The 22,855-nt window shown below is 57.9% G+C and overlaps 1 protein-coding gene across 1 annotated transcript in view; it reads right to left on the bottom strand.

Moving 5' to 3' along the window:
* ZBTB46 (zinc finger and BTB domain containing 46) overlaps window positions 1-22,855 on the bottom strand; it is a 46,646-nt gene that overhangs the window by 1,740 nt on the left and 22,051 nt on the right. Inside the window, exons 3-4 of the mRNA XM_069495492.1 lie at window positions 15,963-16,247; window positions 2,342-2,517 (exon numbers count right to left, since the gene is read on the bottom strand). Of these exons, the coding sequence (XP_069351593.1) occupies window positions 2,342-2,517; window positions 15,963-16,247 (461 nt within the window). The remainder of the gene's footprint in view (window positions 1-2,341; window positions 2,518-15,962; window positions 16,248-22,855) is intronic.

Consider the following 22,855-nt stretch of genomic DNA (forward strand, 5'->3'; position numbering starts at 1 on the left):
GCCCCGTCCTCCCCTTTGAACCCCTAGGGGCTGCCACTGACTTGCACAAAACCCGGAGCCACAGGGGTCCGACTGCTCAAACGCCTGCTGCGGGAGCAACTTCAGGACGATCTGTGAGGTCTCGGGCATGACCAGGGACGACGGGTTGTCACGTGGGGACGTGGCCTCGAGTCGGGGCAGCACCAGCACAGCCCCGTGGCTCAGTACCCAGGACCCCTCCTTTGAGCTTTTGGTCCGTTTTGCTGTATTTTAACCCCAGGGCCTTCCTCTCCTCCGCCCCCGACACAAAGGAACAAACGTGCAAGACCCAGTCACAGCAGAAACTGCTCCCAACGAGGGATGTGGCCTGGGCAGGCGCGGGAGGGGCCCCGTGCAGCCCGCATGCCGCACGTCCAGAGAGCCCGCAAGGCCGAGGGCCCTGTGTGTGCTGGGGGCTGTGCCAGGACCCCTGGGGAGGCCACAGGAGTCCCCGGTCGGAGGCCCAGCCTCGTCCACTCAGACAAAGGCTCTGGCAGGAAGCGGGCAGGCCCTGAGGCTGCGGGAGCTCGGCCGGCCCGCGGGCCAGGGCAGAGGTGCTGTCCTTGCCGTCCTTGCCGTGGTGCCGCCGGGCCCGGCCAGGCAGCTGCGCAGAGCTGCCTCCAACACCCGGGCCCTTCTCGGGGCGGGGCAGGGACCCAGGGAAACTGAAGGGAAGACCACACACAGACCCCTCCTCAGAAAAAACCGAGCCCCCAGATGTTCTAAGCACATTTCTGGGCACTAGCGCAGGGTGCGAGCCGGCCCTGCGCGCCGGGAAGCCCCATGGGACCCCGACAGGACCAAGACCTTGACTGAACCGTTAACGTGGTTTCGCTACAGAAAGACGCAGCAACCCACACTGGTACAACTTCTTAGGGCCTAACAGTGTCAAAAACAAGATAGGATTCTCTCTGACCAGGAAACACGCAGGCTTATATCCTTCCACGCTGTCCTCTAGGGCTGGAGGAAACCTCCGAGGACGGCCAGAGCTCAGGGCCCAGCCAGCTCCCACGTCCGTGCCAGGACACAGCCCAGGCGGGGTCCGAGGGGCACAGTGTGGCCCTCCACCACGGCCAGCTGGGTGGACACGCCGGCAGGGCACACGGGCACCCTCGGCTCGGCCGGGCCCCACCCCAGGCTCAGCCTCCCTCCAGCTTCGGCGTCGACCTCAAGGAGGGCCCCGGGTGTCCCTACCCCAAATGAGTACTCACCACAGAGCCAGAAAAGTAAAACCAGAACCTTCTAACACGCCTGCCTGACCCAGACGGCGAGCTGGGGGGCCCGACAGCGTCACGTGGGACCAGAATCACGTGGGACCGGAACTGAGAGCAGAGCCCTGTGAGTGGTGGGCGGGACGCCCAGGCGGGGTGGGGGGGGCTTTGCTCGCCCCAAGGACCAACACGGCCGGGGAGCCCCACGCACTGGGCTCGCCCCTCGCCCCTCACCTCCAGGTGGGTCTGCACAGGAAGGTCGGCCTGCGTGGGGGCAGCCCCCCAGGGAAGCCCGTGCACCCCAGCTCCCACCCCGCAGCCGAGCACGGACACGCCTCAGATCCGCAAACGCAACACCGCCACGCCTCCCTTACCAGCGGCACACGCCCGGCTCAGCCTTGAGCCCAGGGCCCTCCACCACCTCCCCGCAAACACCGCAAGCCCCGAGTCTGCCCGCGGCCCTGCGCCCCGCACATCGGCAGGGGAGAACTCAGACCTCCGAGGAGGCCCTGGAGGCCCAGTCCCCACGCCGGCTGCTCGCCGGTTCACCTGGCCCACGCGGGACGGCCTCTCCCGGCTGCTCTGGGCAAATCTGCCTCCCTGCTTCAGGCTGCCTTTTCCCTCCGTCAATTCCCTGCTGAGCAGACTGGTTTATTCAACACCTGTGACCTGCAACCACCTACTGGGTACGAACCCCGGGCTGGTCGTGGTGGGCACAGACAGATCAGCAGACGCAAGCAGCAGGGTCCCCGCCCTGACCCCAGTGTGGCCAAGGGTTGGGGGGTCCAAGCAGCGGAAGATGCGTTTGCCGAGGCCTGGCCGGAGCAAGGAGGCCGGCGGTGGGCAGGGCACGTCCCGGGGGCCTCAGGCGGGGTGACGGGCTGCCCTGCTCTGCTCCCAGGCCCAGGGCGGGCCGGGGGGAGGGGGGGGACCTGTGCTGAGCCGGGGCGGCTCTCCCTGCTCTGCTGCCCCCTCCCCCCGCAGGGCAGACCCCACGTCCGGGGTGCTGTGGCATCTGCATCCCCCATCAGTGACCCGCCTGCCCGGACGCCTCGGCCCAACACTGACCTCGTCCTGCTGCCACGCCGGCCCAGCCCGCCCGCCGCACTCACCAGCGTGTGCCGCTTCATGTGTTCCCGCCGCGTGAACTTCTTCCCGCAGATCTCGCAGGGGTAGGGCCGCTCCCCCGTGTGTGAGCGCATGTGCCGCTTCAGGATGCACTGGTGCATGGCCGAGAAGCTGCAGTACGGGCACTTGAACTTCTTCCTGATCACCGTGAACTCGTTCACTGAAAGACAGGCCCGCGGGCGTCAGTGTGGCCGGACTCGCCCACCCCGCAGCCACACCCGCTAACGGCACGGGACCTCGGCCACGCCTGCAGCGTCAGCCCGGCCCCCCGCCCTCCGCACGGACCGTCGCGTGGGGGGCGCCGGCAGGGCCAAGCCCGGGAGCTCGACGCCCGGCTCCCGGAGCCTCCCCTGCGAAGCCCGAGGCCGAGCCCCGACAGAGGCCGCAGCAAGCGGAGGGCACGACCGTCTCGCGTGTCGTCCCGACCCTGTCGGCCCTCCCTCCCTTCCAGCCACGCGGGGCCGGCCCCAGGCACAGAGTCGGGTCTTGGTCTGAGGCACTAGGGAGGCAGGCGAGAAGCCAAACACCATGGAGCAACACGGGCCCTAACGAGTGCGGAGGAAACAGGAGAAGTGGGGGTGACGCGAAGCCCTGGGGCTCAACCAGGTTCTGTGCCCCCGAGTCTGGGCCCCGACCTCACACGCGCAGGGACCCCTCCCCACCACCCAGCCCCAGGAAGTGTGCGCTGGAGCCGGCATGGCAAACCCAGGGCCCACCACCCTGGTGCTGTCCTGCTGCTGCGGCCCCAGACACGGCAACGCACGCACCACCCGCAGAGCCCAGAGTCGCTGCGCCCAGGGCCTGGCGACACCAGCGAGACCCCGTGAAATCCATGCGACACCAGCGAGACCCCGTGAAATCCACGTGAGCCCGTCCACACTCACGTGCCGATCGCGCCTCACTCCGGAATCACAAGGCACGCACGGCTGTACGGAACATCTCCCACCTAACATATTGTGACCACTTTTTATGCCACGATTTTCAACTCTACAGCTTTTAAATGTTTGAATATACCGTAATTTATTAAATAGGTCCTATTGCTGAGCACTTAAGCTGCTTCTGTCTTTACCCTGCGAATAAGCTTCAGGGAGGCCCCGCAGACGACTCCGCACCGTCTTCCACCGTCCCGAGGTAACTCTGAGAATGGCGCACGCGACTGCCCCCCAGCCCCTCCGCTGCCAGCCTCCGGCCCCCGGGCAGGGCCTGCCACGGCCGTGGGCTCCAGCAGACGGGCACACTCCGCGCCAGGCCCTCCCAGCGGCACCTGCTGGACGCCGCTTTGTTAGACCAGAGCCCGTCGGCAGCCACGCGGCACCAGCCTCCTGGGCAGCAGCGACCAGCCGGACACGGCACGGTCTGCAGCCGCACACGGCTCGCCCAGCCGCCCCCGAGGAGGAGACCTAAGCTCTTCCTCGCCCTTCCTCAGACGGCCACACTCTGCCCGACTGTGGCCTCCGCACTCCAGGCAGCGAGCACGTCCTGCCTCTTCCCGCCACACCGTGCACCCGAGGGCGCTCCTAGTGGGATCGTTCCTGGTTTGCGTATTTCCACACTCAGCGGAGCAAATGCTCCACCTGTTCTAAGAGGGAAAAGAGAACAAGGAAATGAGTTTTTAGATTATTTTATTTAAAACTTTTTTGAGAACATATTCACTCATGGTTTCTGCTCTGCTTCTACAGCCATGAACCTTAAAATTTTGAATCATCGTATATTTAGCCGTCTCTAATAATTCAGATGCATGTTAAATAAATACTTATCTATACAGAAACCCGCATATTTTCCCTAGAAAGACACTTTGCAGTGGAGTGAGCAAGACGCACTGTGAGTGCTGGGAGCAGCACCCGGCGGAGCCGGACGCCGGGCAGGGACGCGGCCGCACGTCCACCAACGCACCCTCTGCGGCTGCCCTGCGGTGACGCGTTTCGTGGTTTCTCCACGTAGTATCGGTCTGTCGCCGCCAGAGCAGATGCCACAAACGGGGCGGCTCAAAACAACAGAAATTCGTCCTCTCGCAGGCCTGGAGGTCCCAGGTCTGAGGGGCAGAGGGGGGTGTCGCGGGGCTGCGCTGGTTCCGCCGGCTCTGGGGGGCCTTTCTGCCTCTTCCCGTTTCTGGTGGCTCCAGGCCTCGGTGTCCGCATCACTCCGGTCTCCGCCCTGTCTCCACGGGGCCTCTCCTCTGCCTGTCTTTTCCTCTTCTGTCTCCTATACGGACATTTGTCACCGGAGTCAGGGCCCACCTGGCGAACCCAGGGCGGGTCTCACTGAGATCCTTCATTTGACCACATCTGCAAAGACCCCTTTCCAAGTAGGGTCACATTCACGGGTTCCAGGGTCAGGGCACCGACATGTTGGGGGGCGGGGGCCCGGGGCTGCCCTTCAACCCACGACATTTAATTAACAGCACCGCGATTGCAGAGGGCAATGTTCATTGGCCATTACTGTGAAAATACTTTCTTATCAGAAAAACCTCCTGCAAATCATTTGTGATTTACAGTCCACATATCTTAGAAAATTTTTCAACATCATTCTCATAAACACTAATAAACTCTCAAAAAATCCATACCGTAAAAGAGTAATTAAATGGAAAAGCATAAAGACCACTAAACGGAACCCGGCGCCCTCCGCCAGTCTGTGCTGAGCGCTGAGCCCTTTGCCAGGACCGAGTGTTCTCAGGAGGAACGAGGCAGGCTCCCAGTGAAGAACCTGGAAGCAGGGTTGCAAAAGTTGGCATCAGAGTATCTAAAATGTGAAGCTCAGTGAGATTTGGCTACAATTTTGCAGAATTGTATCTATGAAAACACCGCCCAGCAGTTCCCACGTGACCCAGGAGCGCCCAGGAGCCCAGGGAGGAGCAGGGTCTCCGCCCTCCCTGCACCCCAGCTGGGCTCGGCCCCCGGCACGGGAGAACCGGCCGTCGCAAACAGCCACGGCGCAAGTGAAAACTCCAGAACCTTTTCGTGACCGTGTCAGACTGCAAGAAACCACCCGCGAACCAAACGGAGGGGGACGGAGCTACTGTCTCCAGGGTCCTCAGTCATGGGAACATCCTGGATGTTGCATTGGTCCAAATGTAATTTTCAAAAGATTATTCTAGAAATGGATCCAAACTTGAACCATACTTTGTTTTTCCATTTGCAAATTTATTAGGCTGCCATTTATTTTGTGTTAGAATATGGTGAAATTATGTGTCCAAATGATTTTTAAAAAGGTTTTTAATTCTACAGAAAGTGCAAACATCTTAAACAGATGGCTCCATGAACTTTTATCTGTGTCCCTACCTGCATGCATCACTTACGTCAGACACCGGACATTCGCCGCACCCTCGAAAGAGCCTTTGACCCTCTCCTGGTCGACAACCCCCCAGAGGCAACGACTGCTGTGCCCTCGGTCACCCACATTTGTTCTGTGGTCCTGGGGCTTCGTCTCTGTGGGACACGTGCTCACGTGTGGCTTCATTCACTCAGCCCTGCCCCCGCTGGTCCCCGTCCACCACCGCACAGCACACACGGCCCACAAAGGCACGAGGCGCCCACTCTGCGGCCCCAGTGTGCACCTACTGCTCGGTGGTGAGTGGACGGCTTACCCGTGTCCCTCCGCGGACACACACTGTCATTTCCGGTGCACATACACACAAGAGAGGGGGTTCTTTATTTCTTCTTTTCTATTTAACGCACAAGGTCCTTTGTCAGTAAAGAGACGGGTTTCTCGATCACAGAAAGGTTCTCACGTGTTTGGCTTAGCAGATATTGCCAAACAGTTTTCTAGGGTTTACGATTCGGCTCCAGTTAACTTTTGCGCTTGGTGAGGGGCAAGGGCCAAGATTCACTGTCTTCTCCGTACTGACAACCAGCTCGGCACCACACGTCGACAGGACCACCCACCCCACGGAACCGCGGAGGGGTCTCTGGTGCGTCTTGGTGGCACATGCACGCCACGCTGCTCCTCTGTCCTTGCGCGGTACCTCGGCGTCCCCATCACCCAGCTCCGCGAGCCTCGGTGTCTGGCAGCCCCGTCTTCCCCGTCCTCTTCGAGACCAGCGTAAGGGTCTGTGTGAACCGAGGCTTGTTTCCTGCATTCTGACACTGACATGTGGGACCTTCACGACTCTGGGGGGACGTCGTTTATAACACTATCTTCCAGCGTCTGTAGACTCCGTAGGAATGACCTCTTCCTGTGACTTTTGTGGTAATTAGTACTTTCCCTTTTATCGGTCACTTTTCCCAGGGGTTTCCGGATTTACTCATCTTTCCAACACTCAGCTTTGGGCGTCGTTCACTTGCGTCTGCTTTTCTATTTCACCGAAATCTGCCCTTCATTTCCCACCTTCCACTTTCTTTAGGTTGAATTTGCTGTTCTTTTTCTCACTTCCTGAGAGAAACTTAGAACCTTTCTTCTTTCCTGATCAGAGCAATTAGAGCTACGAATTTCCTGTAAACGCTGCTTTAAATGTGGCCTAAGAGTTTTGATACGGTGTATTTTCATTATTGCTCAGTTAAAAATATCCTATCGTTTTCACTGTGGCTTACTTGCCTTGCGGGTTACGTCCGAGTGCGTCACCCCATTGACGAGCATTTGGGGACAGTCCACCGTCTTCCTGAGACTGATTTCCGATCTCGGTTTGCGCAGCGGCGAGAGCGTGACACAGGCCCTTTGGTATCTGCTGGGCCTGCGTCACGGCCCGGCCGGTCTGTCTGGTAGACGCTCCCATCCGTCTGGAACATTCTGCACTTGTTTGGCACCAAGTTCAGATGGGGCTCATCGTGCCGCCACAGGCCGGTGTCTCTGCGGACGTAGCTGTGAGGCTCCTCCATAAAACGGCAGCAAGCGGACTCTCACCTTGCAGAAAATAACGGAGGCCAGAGGGGCTCATTCCAGGAATTCGAGGTTAATGTAACATTTGAAAACTGTGCTGAAATCTCCACCCTACAGAGACTGTGTTTGCTGCTCCGTCACCTACCGAGAGAAGAGCGTTTAAAGCCCCAGCGGCAGCTCGGGGCCGTCATCGCTGTGGTCCCGACAGCTCTGACTGTGGGCAGCGCACACGTGCGGGGCGTGCTCACCGCGGGACCGGCCCTTGTATCACTGCTCAAGTCCCTCCCGAGCGACACTTCTCAAGCTTACTCGGGCGCTGACCTCGCTGTAAGGACGTTCTTTAGGTCCATGTCTGCTCGGTTTATATTTTTGTTTTAAGCCTTTCTGCGTCCTTATCCATAAAGTATGTCATCTGTGAACAACTGTTGTTAAAAACAGGCCGGTCACCTTTGCTACTGGAGTCCCCAGTCCCTTGTAACCCGTAGCCGCGGCGACACGGCACCATCTGCGATTCGCCTCCTACTGTCCTTTTGTGTTTTGTTCCTTCTCCCTCCTTTCTTGCCTTCTTTCAAATTTATCAAGTGTTTTCCCATTCTTTTCAGTAAGTGTTGGAGTCACACATCGTTTTACTATTCTAGTCTCTGTCCGCCGCGACCACGCAGAGACCGCGGAGCCGCGGCACTGCCGCACGCTCACCGGCCTGGCGAGCTATCGCGGCCTCGTGTTTTACTTCTGTTTATGTTAAGAACCCACAAAAATTATAACAGTGGCTTTAAGCCATCAAGATTCTTTTATATTTGCTCACAAAATCACCCTTTCTGGTGCTTTTTTATTCCTTTAGTTTTGTGCCTCCATCTGGGATACTTTTTTGTCAGCTTAAACAAAAACTTTTAGTAATTCTTGTCACCTGGCAATGACTTTTCTTGGTTTTGCTTGTATGATAATTTGCTTATGCAGCCTTCAATTGTGAAGAATATTTTTGCAGGGTATAGAATTCCAGGTTAGAGCTGGGCACAGTGGCTCACGCCTGTAATCTCAGCACTTTGGGAGGCCGAGGTGGGAGGATGGCTTGAGGCCAGGAGTTTGAGACCAGCCTGGGCAACATAGCAAGACCGCATCTCTACAAAACATGGAAAAATTAGCCAGCATGGTGGTGTACGCCTGCAGTCCCAGCTACTAGGGAGGCTGAGGTGGGAGGATGCTTGAGCCCCAGAGTTTAAGGCTGCAGTGAGCTGTGATGACACCACTGCACTCCAGCCTGGGCGACAGAGGGACCCCACCTCAAAAAAAAAAAAAAAAAAAAAAAAAAAACCCAGGCTGGGCGCGGTGGCTCACGCCTATAATCCTAGCATTCTAGGAGGCTGAGGTGGGAGGATCGTTTGAGCTCAGGAGTTCGAGACCAGCAAGAGCGAGACCCCATCTCCACTAAAAATAGAAAGAAATTACCTGGACAACTAAAAATATGTATAGAAAACATTAGCCAGGCATGGTGGCACATGCCTGTAGTCCCAGCTACTCGGGAGGCTGAGGCAGGAGGATCGCTTGAGCCCAGGAGTTTGAGGTTGCTGTGAGCGAGGCTGACGCCACGGCAATCTAGCCTGGGCAACAGAGTGAGACTGTCCCAAAAAAAAAAAAAAAAAAAAAGGTTTCTTTAAAACAAATAATGCTTTTTCCTCAGCACCTGACAAACTGTCAGACTGACAATGATCTAGACTGAATTATATATTTTAAATGCAGTCTAAATTAGTGAATCAATATCCCCGAGTGAGTGGAAGTCTTGGTTTCTGTAAGCACAGACACACACAGCTGCCGCCGTGCCGACCGACACCCCGGCTCGTGAGGCCGCCCGGCCGCGTCTTGTGAAAACGGTGAATGTGCCAAGAAGCCTAAAGCGAATTTGTAGACACGGAGCAAGTTTTGTGGCAATAAATAGACCTGGAGAAAGAACCAGCCTTTTATTACCAAAATTCTGTTTTCAAGAAAGATTAATGTTATATATTGATAAATTTTTTTAGAAAGCCTCTTGGAAGTCAATCCCTGAGCCACAGCATCTCAGTGACGAATTCAGCGAGATGTAAGGGATGAAATACTTCAACGAACTGGCTAGAAATCCCGTGTGTGCAACGGCTGTGTGGTTCCAGGGGCTGCCATGTCAGACGTAAGAACGAAACCAGATACCTGCCTATGCTAACGCGTTTCTTACAGCCCTATCGTTTCACCGGCCGCCACAAACCTATTTCTTTTAGGTTCTATGGAACTTGTCCATGATTTTTGAATTATTTTCTAAAATTAAGCGAACGCTTTCAGCGCGACAGTGCGGAGTCTCCCCAGCGCGGTGCCCTGTGGCCCGGCCCCCTCCCCATCCCCAGGAAACGAGAGGCGAGCGGCCGCCCGGCCTCTGCCGTCTCCCCCCCAGCAGCGCCGCGGCACCCCCGCCCGTGAACGCAGACCACCCTGCAACGACCCCACAGGCGGCCGCCGTCGTCCGCACACTCGGCCGCCCGCGCCACACTCATCCCAGACCTGACAGCCGGAAGACCCCATTGTCACCAACAGAGAAAGAGAGAAAAGCTCCCTTTTCTCTAGAAATCACACTCATCCCCAACAGGCATTTACACAAATTAAAACGGCGTCTGAGGACTCAGAAGAGGTGACCTGCACCGACTGGTCTTTTAACTCGCGCAGACACCTCTGGAGTTGGTCACCTTTGGCAGCAACACCCCGAGCCTCTCCAACATCCGACTTTTCTCCGTCTCCCGAGTCTCATCTTGTGATGATAAAGATCCGGGCAACGGGGGCAGGGTCAGGTAGACTGGACGGGACACGGTGGCCGTGGGGACGCGCCCGGGAAGGGCCGGGGGCTGACAGGCACTGGACGGGGCCTCCCCGTCTGGAAGCACCTTTCCCCAGACAGCTGCCTGGCCCGGAGACGGTGCGTGCGGGTACCCGGAACCTGGAACGGGACGTCCGTCTCCCTCCTGAGCCCACCGAGTGCGCAACGCCCTGCGCGAAGAAATAGCCGACTCTGCACCCAGGTGTCCAGCGAGGATGGACGGCGGCAAGCCAAGGCGCTCCTCCGGAAAACAAGCCGTTTCTGGCAATTCTGCATCAACACGTGGAGAGAGACGCACGTGGGGCACAGACCGCCGCGGACATCACGGCTCCTCGGATCTTTCTAGAAAGCAGCTGGGTCAGAGCTACTTGGACCCACTTCCGTGGACGGTGCTGTGCTTTTCTGCCCCGTGCTCCTCCTCTGCCCCCAACGTTGGCAATGCCACGTGAGCCCGTCCGCATAATCCCTGCCACCTCGAAGCTGGAGCTTCCTCTGCGCCACCTGCCACCGGCTGGGCGCGGAAATGCCTTCCCGGGGCAGCCGGCGGCGACGGCACACTGACCCGCTCCCCACGGCCCCAGCGCGGCTCTGCGGGCTCCCGCCGCCCTACCTACTGCTACGCTCTCAGGAGTTCTTGCGCCTGGGCGAGCTGCACCCAGGCGGCCGCCTGGGCCTGAACACCAAGGCCCGGCCGCAGTCTCGAGGCAAAGGAGACGTCTGTTCCAGCACATGGACAAAGGCGCCCGGTCAGTTCTGTCCTGTCTGGAAACCGCCGAGAGCAGGGGAGGTGCCTTTCTGTTCCCACAAGGACGTTTCCTTCGGGGGCTCCCCCGTGACTTCAGGGCAAGGCTGTCCGAGCCCGCGGAGCTCTGGGGGAGGCCAAGCCATCCAAGACCGGGTGAGTCCGTCCAGCCTGTGGGAGGGACGCTGGCCACGGAGGTGCAGAGAGAAGGCTCCCCGGGCGTCCTGGACGGCCGCAGCCCCTGCAGAAACCCACCCAGGTACCAGCAGGAGCCAATTCCAGAGAGGACAGCCCAGGCCAGGTCTCCACGGCAGGAGAGGTGTCAATCTAGAACCAGAGACAGAGAAGTTACAGCCCATCAGGATGGGTTAAAATCAGGCAAGACCGATACATTTTGTCACCTCTTACTCACCTGGGACCCTGTCCAAGCGCTACCAAGACAACGCGTCACTGGCCATCTGGAAAGGAAGGTTATAATTAGTTCTCCATGAACAGACACTGAAAGAAAAATTGGCGTTAACAGAACACTGACACCCCCACCAAAACTATCCTGTTAGAAATGACTCACAGAGGAATAGCAATTAATTAATTTCAAAATCTGAAATATGTGATTAAGATCTTAAAAGAATTTTTTCTTCAGGGAGGCAATACTAACCTAGCAGACCTTTCTTTCTTTTTTTTCTGGTAGAGACGGGATCTCACTACGCTGCCCAGGCTGGTCTCAAACTCCTGGCCTCAGCCGTCCTCCCACCTCGGCCTCCCAAAGTGCGGGATCACAGGCGTGAGCCCCCGCACCCGGCCAGCAGAGCTTTCTCCACGTGAGCAGCCCCTGCGACTTTAGGAAGAGGAAGGGCGAGCTAATTTCCCGCCAGCTCTCTGTGGGGCCAGGCCGGGGCAGTGGCCCTCGCGTCGGGGCCAGAAACATGCGATGACTCGGCCACCACTGCTCAGCGCCAAGAGTGAATCAAATGTCTTTACACCAGAGGAAAAAAATGCCTCAGAGAAATATTTTAATTTAAATATGAAAACCAATTTAACTTCCTACAACACGTTGCTGCGGGAGGGAAACCGTCATTAACGCCCTCACCCAGAGTGGGCTCTCGTGCCGGCTCGGCTGGGCGTGGGGAAGGGGCTGCGTGGGAAGCAGCGGCTGCAGAGACCCACGTGGAGGTTCCTTCTACGCACGACTGGGACACAGCCAAGAGCACACGGGTGACACGGGTGTCACGGGCGCTGTGTCCACGGGGCCGGCAGCGCTGCCTCCTTGAGCGCGTGGCCGGCCGCCTTCACGTCTTACCTGGGCTTGGGGAGGCAGCGCCGGTGCCCGGGGCTCGGTCCGGCGATTCCCCAGAGACCATCCTGCGGCTCTGAGTGGGAAGGAGGGTGGAGGGGCTTCCGCTCTGCGACCAGCGTCCCCCACGAGTGACTCAGGCCCTGGGAACACAGGAAAGGAGTCTCACCCACGGGATGCACGCCAGCCGGCGGGTTTTCGAGTTCCAGATCACGGTCCGTCTTCCTGCGAGGAGCGGTGTGTGGCCAGTGACGCCGCCGGGTCTGCGGGAGTGGGCCTCGCTGCTTGTCCCAGCCGGCCAGCCCCGAACACCGGGGTCTCTGCACGAGCCGTGTCTGGGCTGGGGTCTCTCCCAGGAGCAAAATGGTTTCAACAGAGGGTTTCGGTACAGAAAGTCGGAGCACACACGCCTCTGAGCTTGAGAGTCGACCTTCTGACAAGCACTTGGAGACGCGCCCGCCTGGCTGTTTATCTAAAAGTGCAACAATGTTTCCACCTAATGCCCTCTGGTCAGAAACTGTTTAAAATTCCAGCATCCATCCAGAATCAAGTGAGTCCTTGATTCGTTTTTTAAAAACCAAAGAGAAACATGCTTTAAACTGCAACCAAACAGAAACAAGTTGCAACTGTCCTGCACAAACGCCTGCTGGACATCGGGGTGGCCTCGGACGGATCACGGCTGGCGGCTCCCGGCTGCACGGCCGGCGGCACCCGCAGACATCGCAGCAGAGCGAGGTCCTTCCCGAAGAACCGGGGAGCCGGCATCTTCTCCCCGTGAGACAGCACAGCTCCACCCAGAACCGTTAGGGGAATCTCGATTCTTTTTAAAAATTAGTAACAAGGTGTGAAAACGCCGTGATGTTCAGAGTGAGGCTTCTCACGTTTCCGGTGGTCACAGGTGGCAAAACGCACCACGGTCGTGGGGGGAGCTGCGCCCCGTGCGGGTGAGCTGGCTCGTCCCCAGCTTCGCCTGTGACGTCAGACACGGCCTGCGCACACGGCCTTTTCCACGGCCCGGGGAGGCGGTGCGTGCGTCTAGGTCCCCGAGGGATCGATGAACACCCCATGACAGCCACGTCCTGAGCCAGAAGGACACGTCACGGTGTCCACTCAGCGGACAGTGACTACTGACAGGTGGGACGCTGGCCTGCTGCTGAGAAAGTGATACAATGAAAGAGAATCACGTTACACTGAATCCAGATGAGAAGTACAAAACGTCCTCTCACAGAGGAATCATTTAGAGGGCTGATGAACTAGTAAAGAGACCACCATCTGTGGAATTTGGTAGCCAAGCCAATATTATCAGTCCTACAAAAACAAGGAAACATTTCAGGTTTTCTAGAATGTTCCGGAACCATCCCGAAAAGCTGCTCTGTCTTGCTGGTGCATCGCCTGCGTGTTTAATGGTTCCTTTATTAGAACCCTGGGGCTGCTCCCCGCTCTCGTGCAGGACCGCCGTGACCGGGCCTCTGTCACACAGCCACGCGCCCTGGCGCCCAGGGAGCGCAGGGGCAGATGTCCCACTCAGCCACCTCGCACAGCCCACGTCATCGCGCGCAGCCAGGCAGGGAAGGGTTCTGCCGGCTTCCCAGTGCCCTACGGAAAACAAAAGGGCCAGTTCTTAAAGAAAAGTGGAAAATTTAAAATAGTAGCAACAAGGTTAAAACGCCATGGAAAGAACAAAAAACCAGCAGGTGACTCCGCCTGGAACTGTCACACACGCACTAAAGACAGGATGAGACGGGACTTCTCTTCCCCCCAGAGCGCAGGGAGGCGTGAGGCCAGCACGCGGCGGCGCCGCCAAACACGCCAGGAGGGCTGTGCCCTGGCCCAGCACCGAGATCCGGTGGACACACGCACACGGCGCCTCCACCGTGAGGCAAAGGTCTGAAAGTCCCCAGGGAGGCCCCCAAGGGTCGGCCGCCAGCACCCCTCCCACCACAGGAGGGGCCGTGCAGCCGGTCTGGGGCCACCCGCTGCCGGGCGGGACCAGAACAGAGGACCCCAGAGGAGGACGGGGGAGAAGCCGCCAGGGTGGAGGCCGGAGCGGAGTTTTCACCTCCCAGTGGCCCCCAGGTCAGACCCGCGGCCGGGCCACGCGTGGGGGACATCCGTGGCTCTGGGCTAACCACGCCCCCCGTCTTCAGCATGGTTCCCAGCACAAACTCACAGCAGAAACGGCAGAGAAAGCACAAACGAATCATTTCCCCTCGTTCCACAACCTCTCTTAGGGACAGAGACCTCTCGGTCAGATCCAAGGCGCCACAGAGCCGGTCACGTGACAGCCCTGCCCCCAAGGAGTGTGTCACACGGTGCAAAAGCCGTAGAAACAGAACAGACGTCCACACCCCTGCAGCACGAAACAGCAGTCAGAGGGGGTCAGGACGCGGTGTCTCGCCACCCTCACGGCCCGGGCACAGGCCGCGGCCGCTCCCACCTGCCCCGGGACCCCCCACCCGTCCCATCACGCCCTCAGCCGAGACCCGCCTGCAAACCCCTCTTCTTGTGAGTCCCGGGGGCCGCGTGCCCGGAGCTGCCTGCTTGAGCAGTCCCGACACCCTGGGCTCTTGACGAATCCAGCGATTTCTGCCGACAAGTGCATTTTGCATTTGCAAAGGGAGACAGACTGACACTGGAGCATTTATCACGTACACTTTCCCCTCCCGCGTCCTGTGTTTTAGATACACTGTTTGGTTTTAAAGTCACAGCTGTACACGTGGTGCCACCCCATTTTCAGATGTTTTGAAAAGATGTTTTAAACGCACGCCCAGCGCCCAACAACCCGCCTGCCTGTGAAGTGTTTGGCCCGGGTCGGCCTTCGCGCCAAGTCCTGTCACCCGGCAACGGCTCTCAACTCCGTACGTGGAAATGAAGAGAACGTGAGCGTTATTTCCACCGAGGTCTTTATTGGCCATGGACAGTTCGCATCTCGACTCTCGCCGGTACAGAAACGCAAGACAGTATTTTAGGGCTCGTGAAAACAAAGTTGTCAAAATACAGCATAAAAATTAGAGCAAAGATACGCTTCCCCCGTCCCCAACATCACACAGGTGACTGCAGTCTCCGCAGGACACGCTGCGTCCACACCGCTCACCGCACGCCCAGACCCGGGGCCTCCGGACTGGGGCATCTGCCACCGTGGGGAGCCCCGGGCCTCCCCGCCCCACCCACGCTGCGCACCAGCCACGCCGGTGCCAGAGCCAAGGCTGGGCCCTGCGGCGGCCACGCAGCTCCCGGGGCAGCCCTGCGGGCTTTTAACCGGAAGAGCCGAAACCCTCCGTGTCGCCAGGAGCGGGAGTCTCGGGTGACAGCTGCCAGGCAGGGGCTGCGCCTTCAGTGACATCTCGGGCGGGTCTGTCATTTGGAATTCAGCTGGAGACATTTACATTTTATATATGAGATCCAACTCCTTTTCAAAAACTCCTACGTGACCAGCGTTCGCTATGGTAACCAAGCAAGGACACGCACCCGACGCCTGCTCGCAAGGCTTTCCTGCCCGTCCCCCGCGCGCAAGGAATCGCGGCCTGAAGGCGGATGCAGCGGCCGGCAGAGGGGGCCCGTGCCCACCCCTCGCACACAGAGACCCCCGTCCCCTGCCCTCTGTGACCCAGCAGGGCGTGAGCTCCAGGTCTGGTTACTACCCGGGCGCACAGTCGAGCCTGGTGGGTTCGAGACGCCTGAAATCCGAGTGTGAAACACTCCATCAAGCACCCGCTGTTGCCGTCCCGTCGCCCTGGCAACCACATCACCGCCCTCACTCTGTACAGCCAGAGCCCGGCAGGCCCCATGTGACCCGAGAGGCCCGAAACCCGGAGGTTAGAGGTGCTGCTGCCCGTAGCCGACCGGCCTGCGGGGCCGGCCCACCCGACGCAGCCTCAGCGACCAAAACAAGCCAGAGCAAAGCGGCACCGCAGGGGCTGCACTTACGGGACAGCGAGTGGGCACCCTTGGGCAGGTACTCGAACAGCAGGGAGCCGTCGTCCCCCAGCACGTCGGCCTTGAGGGACAGCAGGCTGTTCTTGCTCATGAGCGCCGCTCGCAGGTTGGCCACCGCGGTCGCCTGGTGCAGCGCGTCGTCCTTCTCGGGGGTGAGGGCCGGGCCCAGGTAGCCGGCTTCGCCTCCCAGGAGGCCGTCCTCCACCTGCGCGTAGAGCTCCGCCCGCTCCCCGCGGCTGTCCGAGCTGCTGGCCTCCGTGACGGTCAGGTCCGCATCTGGGGGCAGGGGACACGCGTTAGAAAACACGCAGGTCGGTTCAAGACTCTCCCAGAGGGAACCGCGGGGAATCTGGGAGGAGGAGGGTGCCAGCTTCCTGCCAGCCCAGCTGCCGGCTGCAGAGCTGGAGGAGGCCCAGCCCCACCCCAGGGGCCAGGGCACCACCCCGTCCCCGTCCCCATCCCACCCGGCCTGTCCTGCCAGCCCAGGTCGTGACAAGCCCTCGGCCCTGCAGGTGTCAGGGTGGGGCTGGACGCAGATCTATGGGGGCCCCACGAGCGGCCCGACCTGGCTCCAGGCTCTGCTCCAGGGCCCAGGGCGTGAGCAGAGGCTCTGGGGGCCGCAGGTCTCCGTCCCTCAAAGGAGAGGAGACACTCAAAGCGCATCAGTGACCTGAATGTGAGCGCGGGAACTATTGAACTCTTAGAAAATCTGTGTGATCTCAGATTTGGTGACAGGTTCTTAGATAGGACACAAAAAGGACAAGCAACAAAATAGATAAATCGGACTTCATCAAAATTAAAAACTTCTAGGCCTCAAAGGTTGCTCTCAGGAGAGTGAGAAGACAGCCCATAGAACGGGAAAAGCACGTCTGCCGGTCACAGTGTGAGGATGAAAACACACGGCGGAGCCCAGTTTAAAATGGGTAAAAGATCTCACTAGACATTTGCCCAGAGACACACACAGACGGCCAGTGAGCACCTGACAAGACACTCACGGTCACTAATCACCGGGGAAGAACCCATCAGAACCACAGGGAGACCCCACCTCACACCCACCATGGCTGGAATGAAACAGTCAGATAGCAGCCCAGGTGCAGGGCTTACCCTGTGATCCCAGCACTCTGGGAGACCGAGGCAGGAGGATCACCTGAGCTCAGGAATCTGAGACCAGCCTGAGCAAGACCCTGTCTCTACTATAAAGAGAAAAATTAGCCAGGTGTGGTGGTGGTGCCTGTAGTCCCAGCTACTCGGGAGGCTGAGGCAGAAGGAGGGGGAGGAGGCTGTGAGAGGGAGGAGGCCGTCAGAGAGAGGAGGCTGTCACAGGACAGCCAACAAACGTTAATATTAAGGAATTGCTAACTTTTTTTTTTTTTTTTGAGAAGGGGTCTGGCTCTGTCGCCCAGGCTACAGTGCAGTGGCCCAATCACAGCTCACTGCAGCCTCGAAATCCTGGGCTCAAGCGATCTTCCTGCCTCAGCCTCCCAAAGCACTGGGATTACAGGCGTGTGCACCACACCTGGCCCCAAAGCAAAATTTTAATATAGGTTATATTAACAATCTAAGTTGAAAATCATGTAAAAGAAATCAGGATCGGCCAGGCATGGTGGCTCACTCCTGAAATCCTAGCATTCTGGGAGGCCGAGGCAGGAGGATCATTTGAGGCCAGGAGTTCTAGACCAGCCTGGGCAACATAGCAAGACCCTGTGTCTACAAAAACTTTAAAAATTAGTGGGGGGTGGGGATCGAGGTGGTGGCGCCTGCAGTCCCAGCTCCTAGGGAGGCCGAGGCAGGAGGATCCCTGGAGCCCAGGAGTTTGAGACTGTAGTGAGCTATGATGACCCAACCAGTCTCTAAAAAAAAGAAAAGAAATGTAATTATGCAGAAAAATGCTTACAGATGCACTTTGTCTAAAATTTTACTTCTCACTTTACAAGTGTTTAAAATTTATTCTTTATTTCTTAAGTGTCACGCTTCTTATCCAAGTTAAAATCAAGTTTCCTCATTTACTATAACTATCAAAAAGTTTTATATAAGAAATTTTCTTTAATTTCACATAGCCAGTTAGCTAGCTTTGTATCGTTCTATAGTCAGGTAACTCGGTGGGTGGAAGACAGGCCTCTGGGTGGTGGCCCGGGGCAACTGAACACCCCTACCCAGGGGTGACCCTCAGGGCAACTGAACACCCCTGCCCAGGGGGTGACCCTCGGGGCAACTGAACACCCCTACCCAGGGGGTGACCCTCGGGGCAACTGAACACGCCTACCCAGGGGGAGACCCTCGGGGCAACTGAACACCCCTACCCAGGGGGAGACCCTCAGGGCAACTGAACACCCCTACCCAGAGGTGACCCTCGGGGCAACTGAACACCCCTGCCCAGGGGTGACCCTCGGGGCAACTGAACACCCCTGCCCAGGGGGTGACCCTCAAGCCCCTTGTGCCACATACAAAAACCAACTTGGCGCATGGATCTATAGTAAGATTTCTAGGAAAGAACCACAGGAGAGAGTCTTTGTGACCACAGGCAAAGATGTCTTAGGATCCAAAGAGCAGGAGCTGTAAAAGAAAAACGTTCACAAATCGGACTTGATCAAAATTTAAAACGTCTGCTCCTCAAAAAACATTGTTCGGTGAAAAAGGAGCCAGAGGCTGCGGAGGCACCTGCAAAGCACACGCCTCGCAAAGGGCTCACAGCCAGGACATACGAAGAACTCTCACAACTCGTGAACACAGGGGCAAAGAGCCGAACAGACGCTTCCCCAAGGAAGAGACGTGGACGGCAAGCAGTGCACGCAGGGTGTTTGCCGAGCGCAAACCGCTCGCGCCCGCCGGCACCGCTCTCGTCAGCGAGTCGCGGTGCAAACGCCGTCACTAACGTAACGCAGGGCAACAAGACCTCCACAGCACTTCACCAAAAATGACGTGTGAACGGGTAACAAACCCTCGAAAGAAATGCAACATCGTTAGCCATCAAAGAAGTGCCAACTAAAAACCATCGATGCCACTCCAGGACGGTTAGAATTTAAAAGACAGCACGTGGAACCTCACACACTGCGGGTACGCGTGTACAATCACACACCCGCTCCGGGAAGCCGCCCGGCAGTTTCTCATGAAGCTAAACATGCGCTGCCCGTGGCCCAGCAATCCCACGCCTGCGTGTTTACCTAAAGGGAATCAGAACACGCACTCGGAGGCTCACGCAGGACTGTTCACAGCAGCTCTGTTCATGACAGCCAAACACCGGAAATAGCCCAAACGTCCACCGGCAGGTGAATGAATAAGCAAATTGTGTTACAGCCAGACAACAGAACATGATTTGATTTATCGATGCATCCAACAAGAATGAGCCTCAAAAACACGCCGAGAATCAGCGCACCGGGGTGGACGGGACAGGACAGGACGGGACGGGGCTGGGGCAGTCAGACAAACCCACACAGGTGACAAAAATGCACAGAACTAAACACACACAAATGAGTACAGGAAAAAGCGGAGAAATATGAATAAGGCCAGCCAATTGTGTTACAGCCAGAGGACGTCAAAGTCTTGGTTGTGGCGTTTTGCAAGGTGTCACCATTGGGAAAATGGCACAAAGGCTGTTGTTCGTCCGTTTGTGCTGCTGTGACAGGACACCGCTTCTGCAAACAGCAGGAGCTTACTTCTCACGGGTCGGGGGGCTGCAAAGTCCAAGGTCAAGGAACTGGCATCTGGTGGCATCTGGTAGCATCTGGCGGCATTGGGCGAGGGCCCCGAAACTGTGTCACACGTGGCAGAAGGTGGAAGGGATAGAGGGGCGGGGCCACGGGGCCCTTTCCTAAGGGCACAAGTCCCACCAGAGAGGGACGAGCCCTCACCTGCTCCCAGGGGTCCCCCTCAGCACAGCTACGAGAGCAATTAGATTTCAACTTGGGTTTTGCACACTCAACCATCGCAAAGGGCATGCGGGATTTCTCTGTATCGTTCTTTGTAACTGCATGTGAAGCTACGTATCTCAAGATGGAAAAAAAGGTTGAGTAAAACAAGCCGGACACAAGCACACATGGTCGTCACCCAGGTGGCTGCCCTCGCAGGGGCTGACTGGAGGGGGCTGGGGGACTCTGGGGTGAGGGAAATGTTCTCCGTCTTTTTTCGTTTTGAGCCAGGTCTCACACTGTCCCCTAGGCTGGAGCGCAGTAGCATCATCACAGCTCACTGCAGCCTCCAATTCCTCGGCTCAAGTGATCTCCTGCCTCAGCCTCCAGAGTAGCTGGGACTACAGGAACGTGCCACCATGCCCAACTAATTTTTTTATTTTTTGTAGAGATGGAGGCCTCACTATGTTTGCTCAGGCTGGTCTCGAACGCTTGGCCTGAGGTGATCCTCCTGCCTCAGCCTCCCAAAGAGCGGGCTTACAGATGTGAGCCCCAGCTCCTGGCCACTGTCTTGTTGACAGAGGTATACACGTTTGTCAAAACTCATCAAACACCCCACTCGAGCAGTTAAAATGACAAAGACAGACAACACACAAAGCTGGCAAGGGTGAGGAGCGACCAAACTCCTCACTTGTTGTCGGTGGGGAGGTGGTGGGAATAAAGTTTGGTGGTTTCTATGAATTTCGACACATCCCTTCCCTACGACCCAGCCATTCCACTCCTCGGTATTTACTCAAGAGAAATGAAGATATAGATCCACAAGACAGGCTTGCCAGAATGTTCCCAGAAGCTTTCTTCACAGTAGCAAAAACTGGCAACGGCCCAGATGTCTACCGACAAGAGACCAGATACACAATGGCGGGATATTCAGACAACGGAAAACGATGCCGCGAAAACAAGGTGTGAACAGCAGGTAGACACGACAAGCGGGGCCGGCACGAACACACCGTGGCCAGGCAGACGCCTCACAAGACGGCACCGCAGGGTTCACTCGGACGGAGCGGCCCACAGACCCCTGAGAAGGAGGAAGTCAGCGGCTGGGGGAGGGAACAAAGCCCCCGAGTGCAGTTCAAAGGGGTCAGCAGGACTGCTCGCCCTCACGGTGGGCTCAGGGGGACCCTGCCCCGGACACAGGGGTCGTCTTTCCCTTGAAACTCTCCCACCCAAAACATGCAAAGACAGTCTTCTTTAACAGACGTGATCCAAGTTGTTGCATTGTTGACACGCGCCATGCAAAGGTGGCCTCTTCCACAAACGCCATCCAGGGCCAAGCGTGTGGGACTTGGCGCTCTATCCGCGCCAGGAGGGCTGGGGAGCCGCCGTCCACGACCAGACAGGAATCAACAGTTACTGCCACGCCCGCCACGTGGCAGGGCCAGGACAGTGGGGGGGGGGGGGCCAGGACAGCGGGGGTGGCTCCTCCTTCCCACCTTCCGGGAGGGTGAGGAGAGGGCCCGGGAGGGGACACAGGAGGGGACCCGGGAAGGACATGGGAGGGGACACCAGCCTCAGCTCCTTCCCCTGCCAGCTCCTCCTTCATCTGCAGGATGGTCTCCCAGCGGCTGAGAAAAGCCGCTCTCGGTACAAGGAGGAGAAACCTGGGCGCGGCGGAGCCAGGCTGGGCCCACACAGGAAGCAGCTCGAGGAGCCCGAGGCGCCGCCGCCCCCCACCCTGGGCAGGAAGGAGGCTTCCAGCACGCGGCGCTGGGGCCTGCAGACACTGACGTCTCCCTCTGGGCTGCTCTGCAGCTCCGGCGTGTTCTCAAACGTCCACGTGTCAAGTTCCAACCTTACCAAATCAAGTACAAACATTTACAAAACCCACAAATTTCACTGTAGCAGAACCTTCTACAACCTTCTAGGAACGTGTGCGGGACATTCGGTCAGGGCCGGGGCTGATTCTTTACCACATTCTGAGCTAGAAACTTCAAGTGCACTTTGTCAAAGCCTCACCGGCCACCTCTGGGGTGGTCACTGGACTTCCCCGGAGCCAGGGAGGCCAAGGGGGTGTCAGCGTGGCCTGGCCAGGGGCCTGCCCCCACCACCCTGGAATCTGCACCTGCCACTACTGAGTCCCGCAGGCTCGCACCGAAATGACCGCTGTAACCGTGAGTAAGTTTCAATGGACACTGTTTCTTGGAAGCTGCCAGGTTAGGACGCATTTGGGCATCTGCTTGGAAAATCACTCTGAAAAGCTAACAGGCCCCAGGGGCCCCAAGACCCGAGGAGGCAGCCCCGGGCGATGGGGCCAGGCCCCCGGCATCTGTGCTGGACGCCCCAGTGAGCCGCAGGGACCACTGACACGCTTCTTTACAAAAGGCCTTTCTCCTATAAGTGGGATGAGAATAAAAAATACTCTTCTCTAAGATGTCATAAATCTTTAATGAAGGCAAACTGACCTCCATCGAGATCAGGATTTACGCTTCCAAATCCAGCCCCAGGGCTCGGGAGGAGGACGGAGGCTCGAGGCTCAGGGCGTAAAACCGGTGGCCGCGGTAACACGGGCAGAACCGTCCTACGCACAAGCCCACAGCCTCATGTCCCGTCTTAGCAACTCAGACTCAGATGACGGAAGAGTTGCATGGTTGCCTTGGTAACCCAAGCAATTTAAGACTCTAACAAAAGTACACAGCCGAAATCACTTGTTGGATTCTAAAAACACCTTCTGCTCGACAAGCGCATTTAAGACATCCAACCCACAGGCCTGAGGAGCGCACTATTCCTTCAAACCTTGATCGACTCTCACGAAGGCCTCCAACGCGTCACCTGCAGGTGACTTAGGGGCCGCACAGTGAGGTGTCCTGGGACTGGGGACGGAGGCCGCGCTGCGCATCTGTGAACATCAGGACGTTCCCACAAAGCCCTGTCCCCCACCAGGGACTGCTGCTTGTCACGTTAAGGTGGGAGCTGGCGACAGATCAGAAACGGTTGCAAGCAGAAAGGCCGCTGTCCTCGCCTCTCCGCAGGGACAGCGAGCAG

The sequence above is a fragment of the Eulemur rufifrons genome, chromosome 20 (assembly GCF_041146395.1).
Source record: "Eulemur rufifrons isolate Redbay chromosome 20, OSU_ERuf_1, whole genome shotgun sequence".
Taxonomy (NCBI): Eukaryota; Metazoa; Chordata; class Mammalia; order Primates; family Lemuridae; genus Eulemur; species Eulemur rufifrons.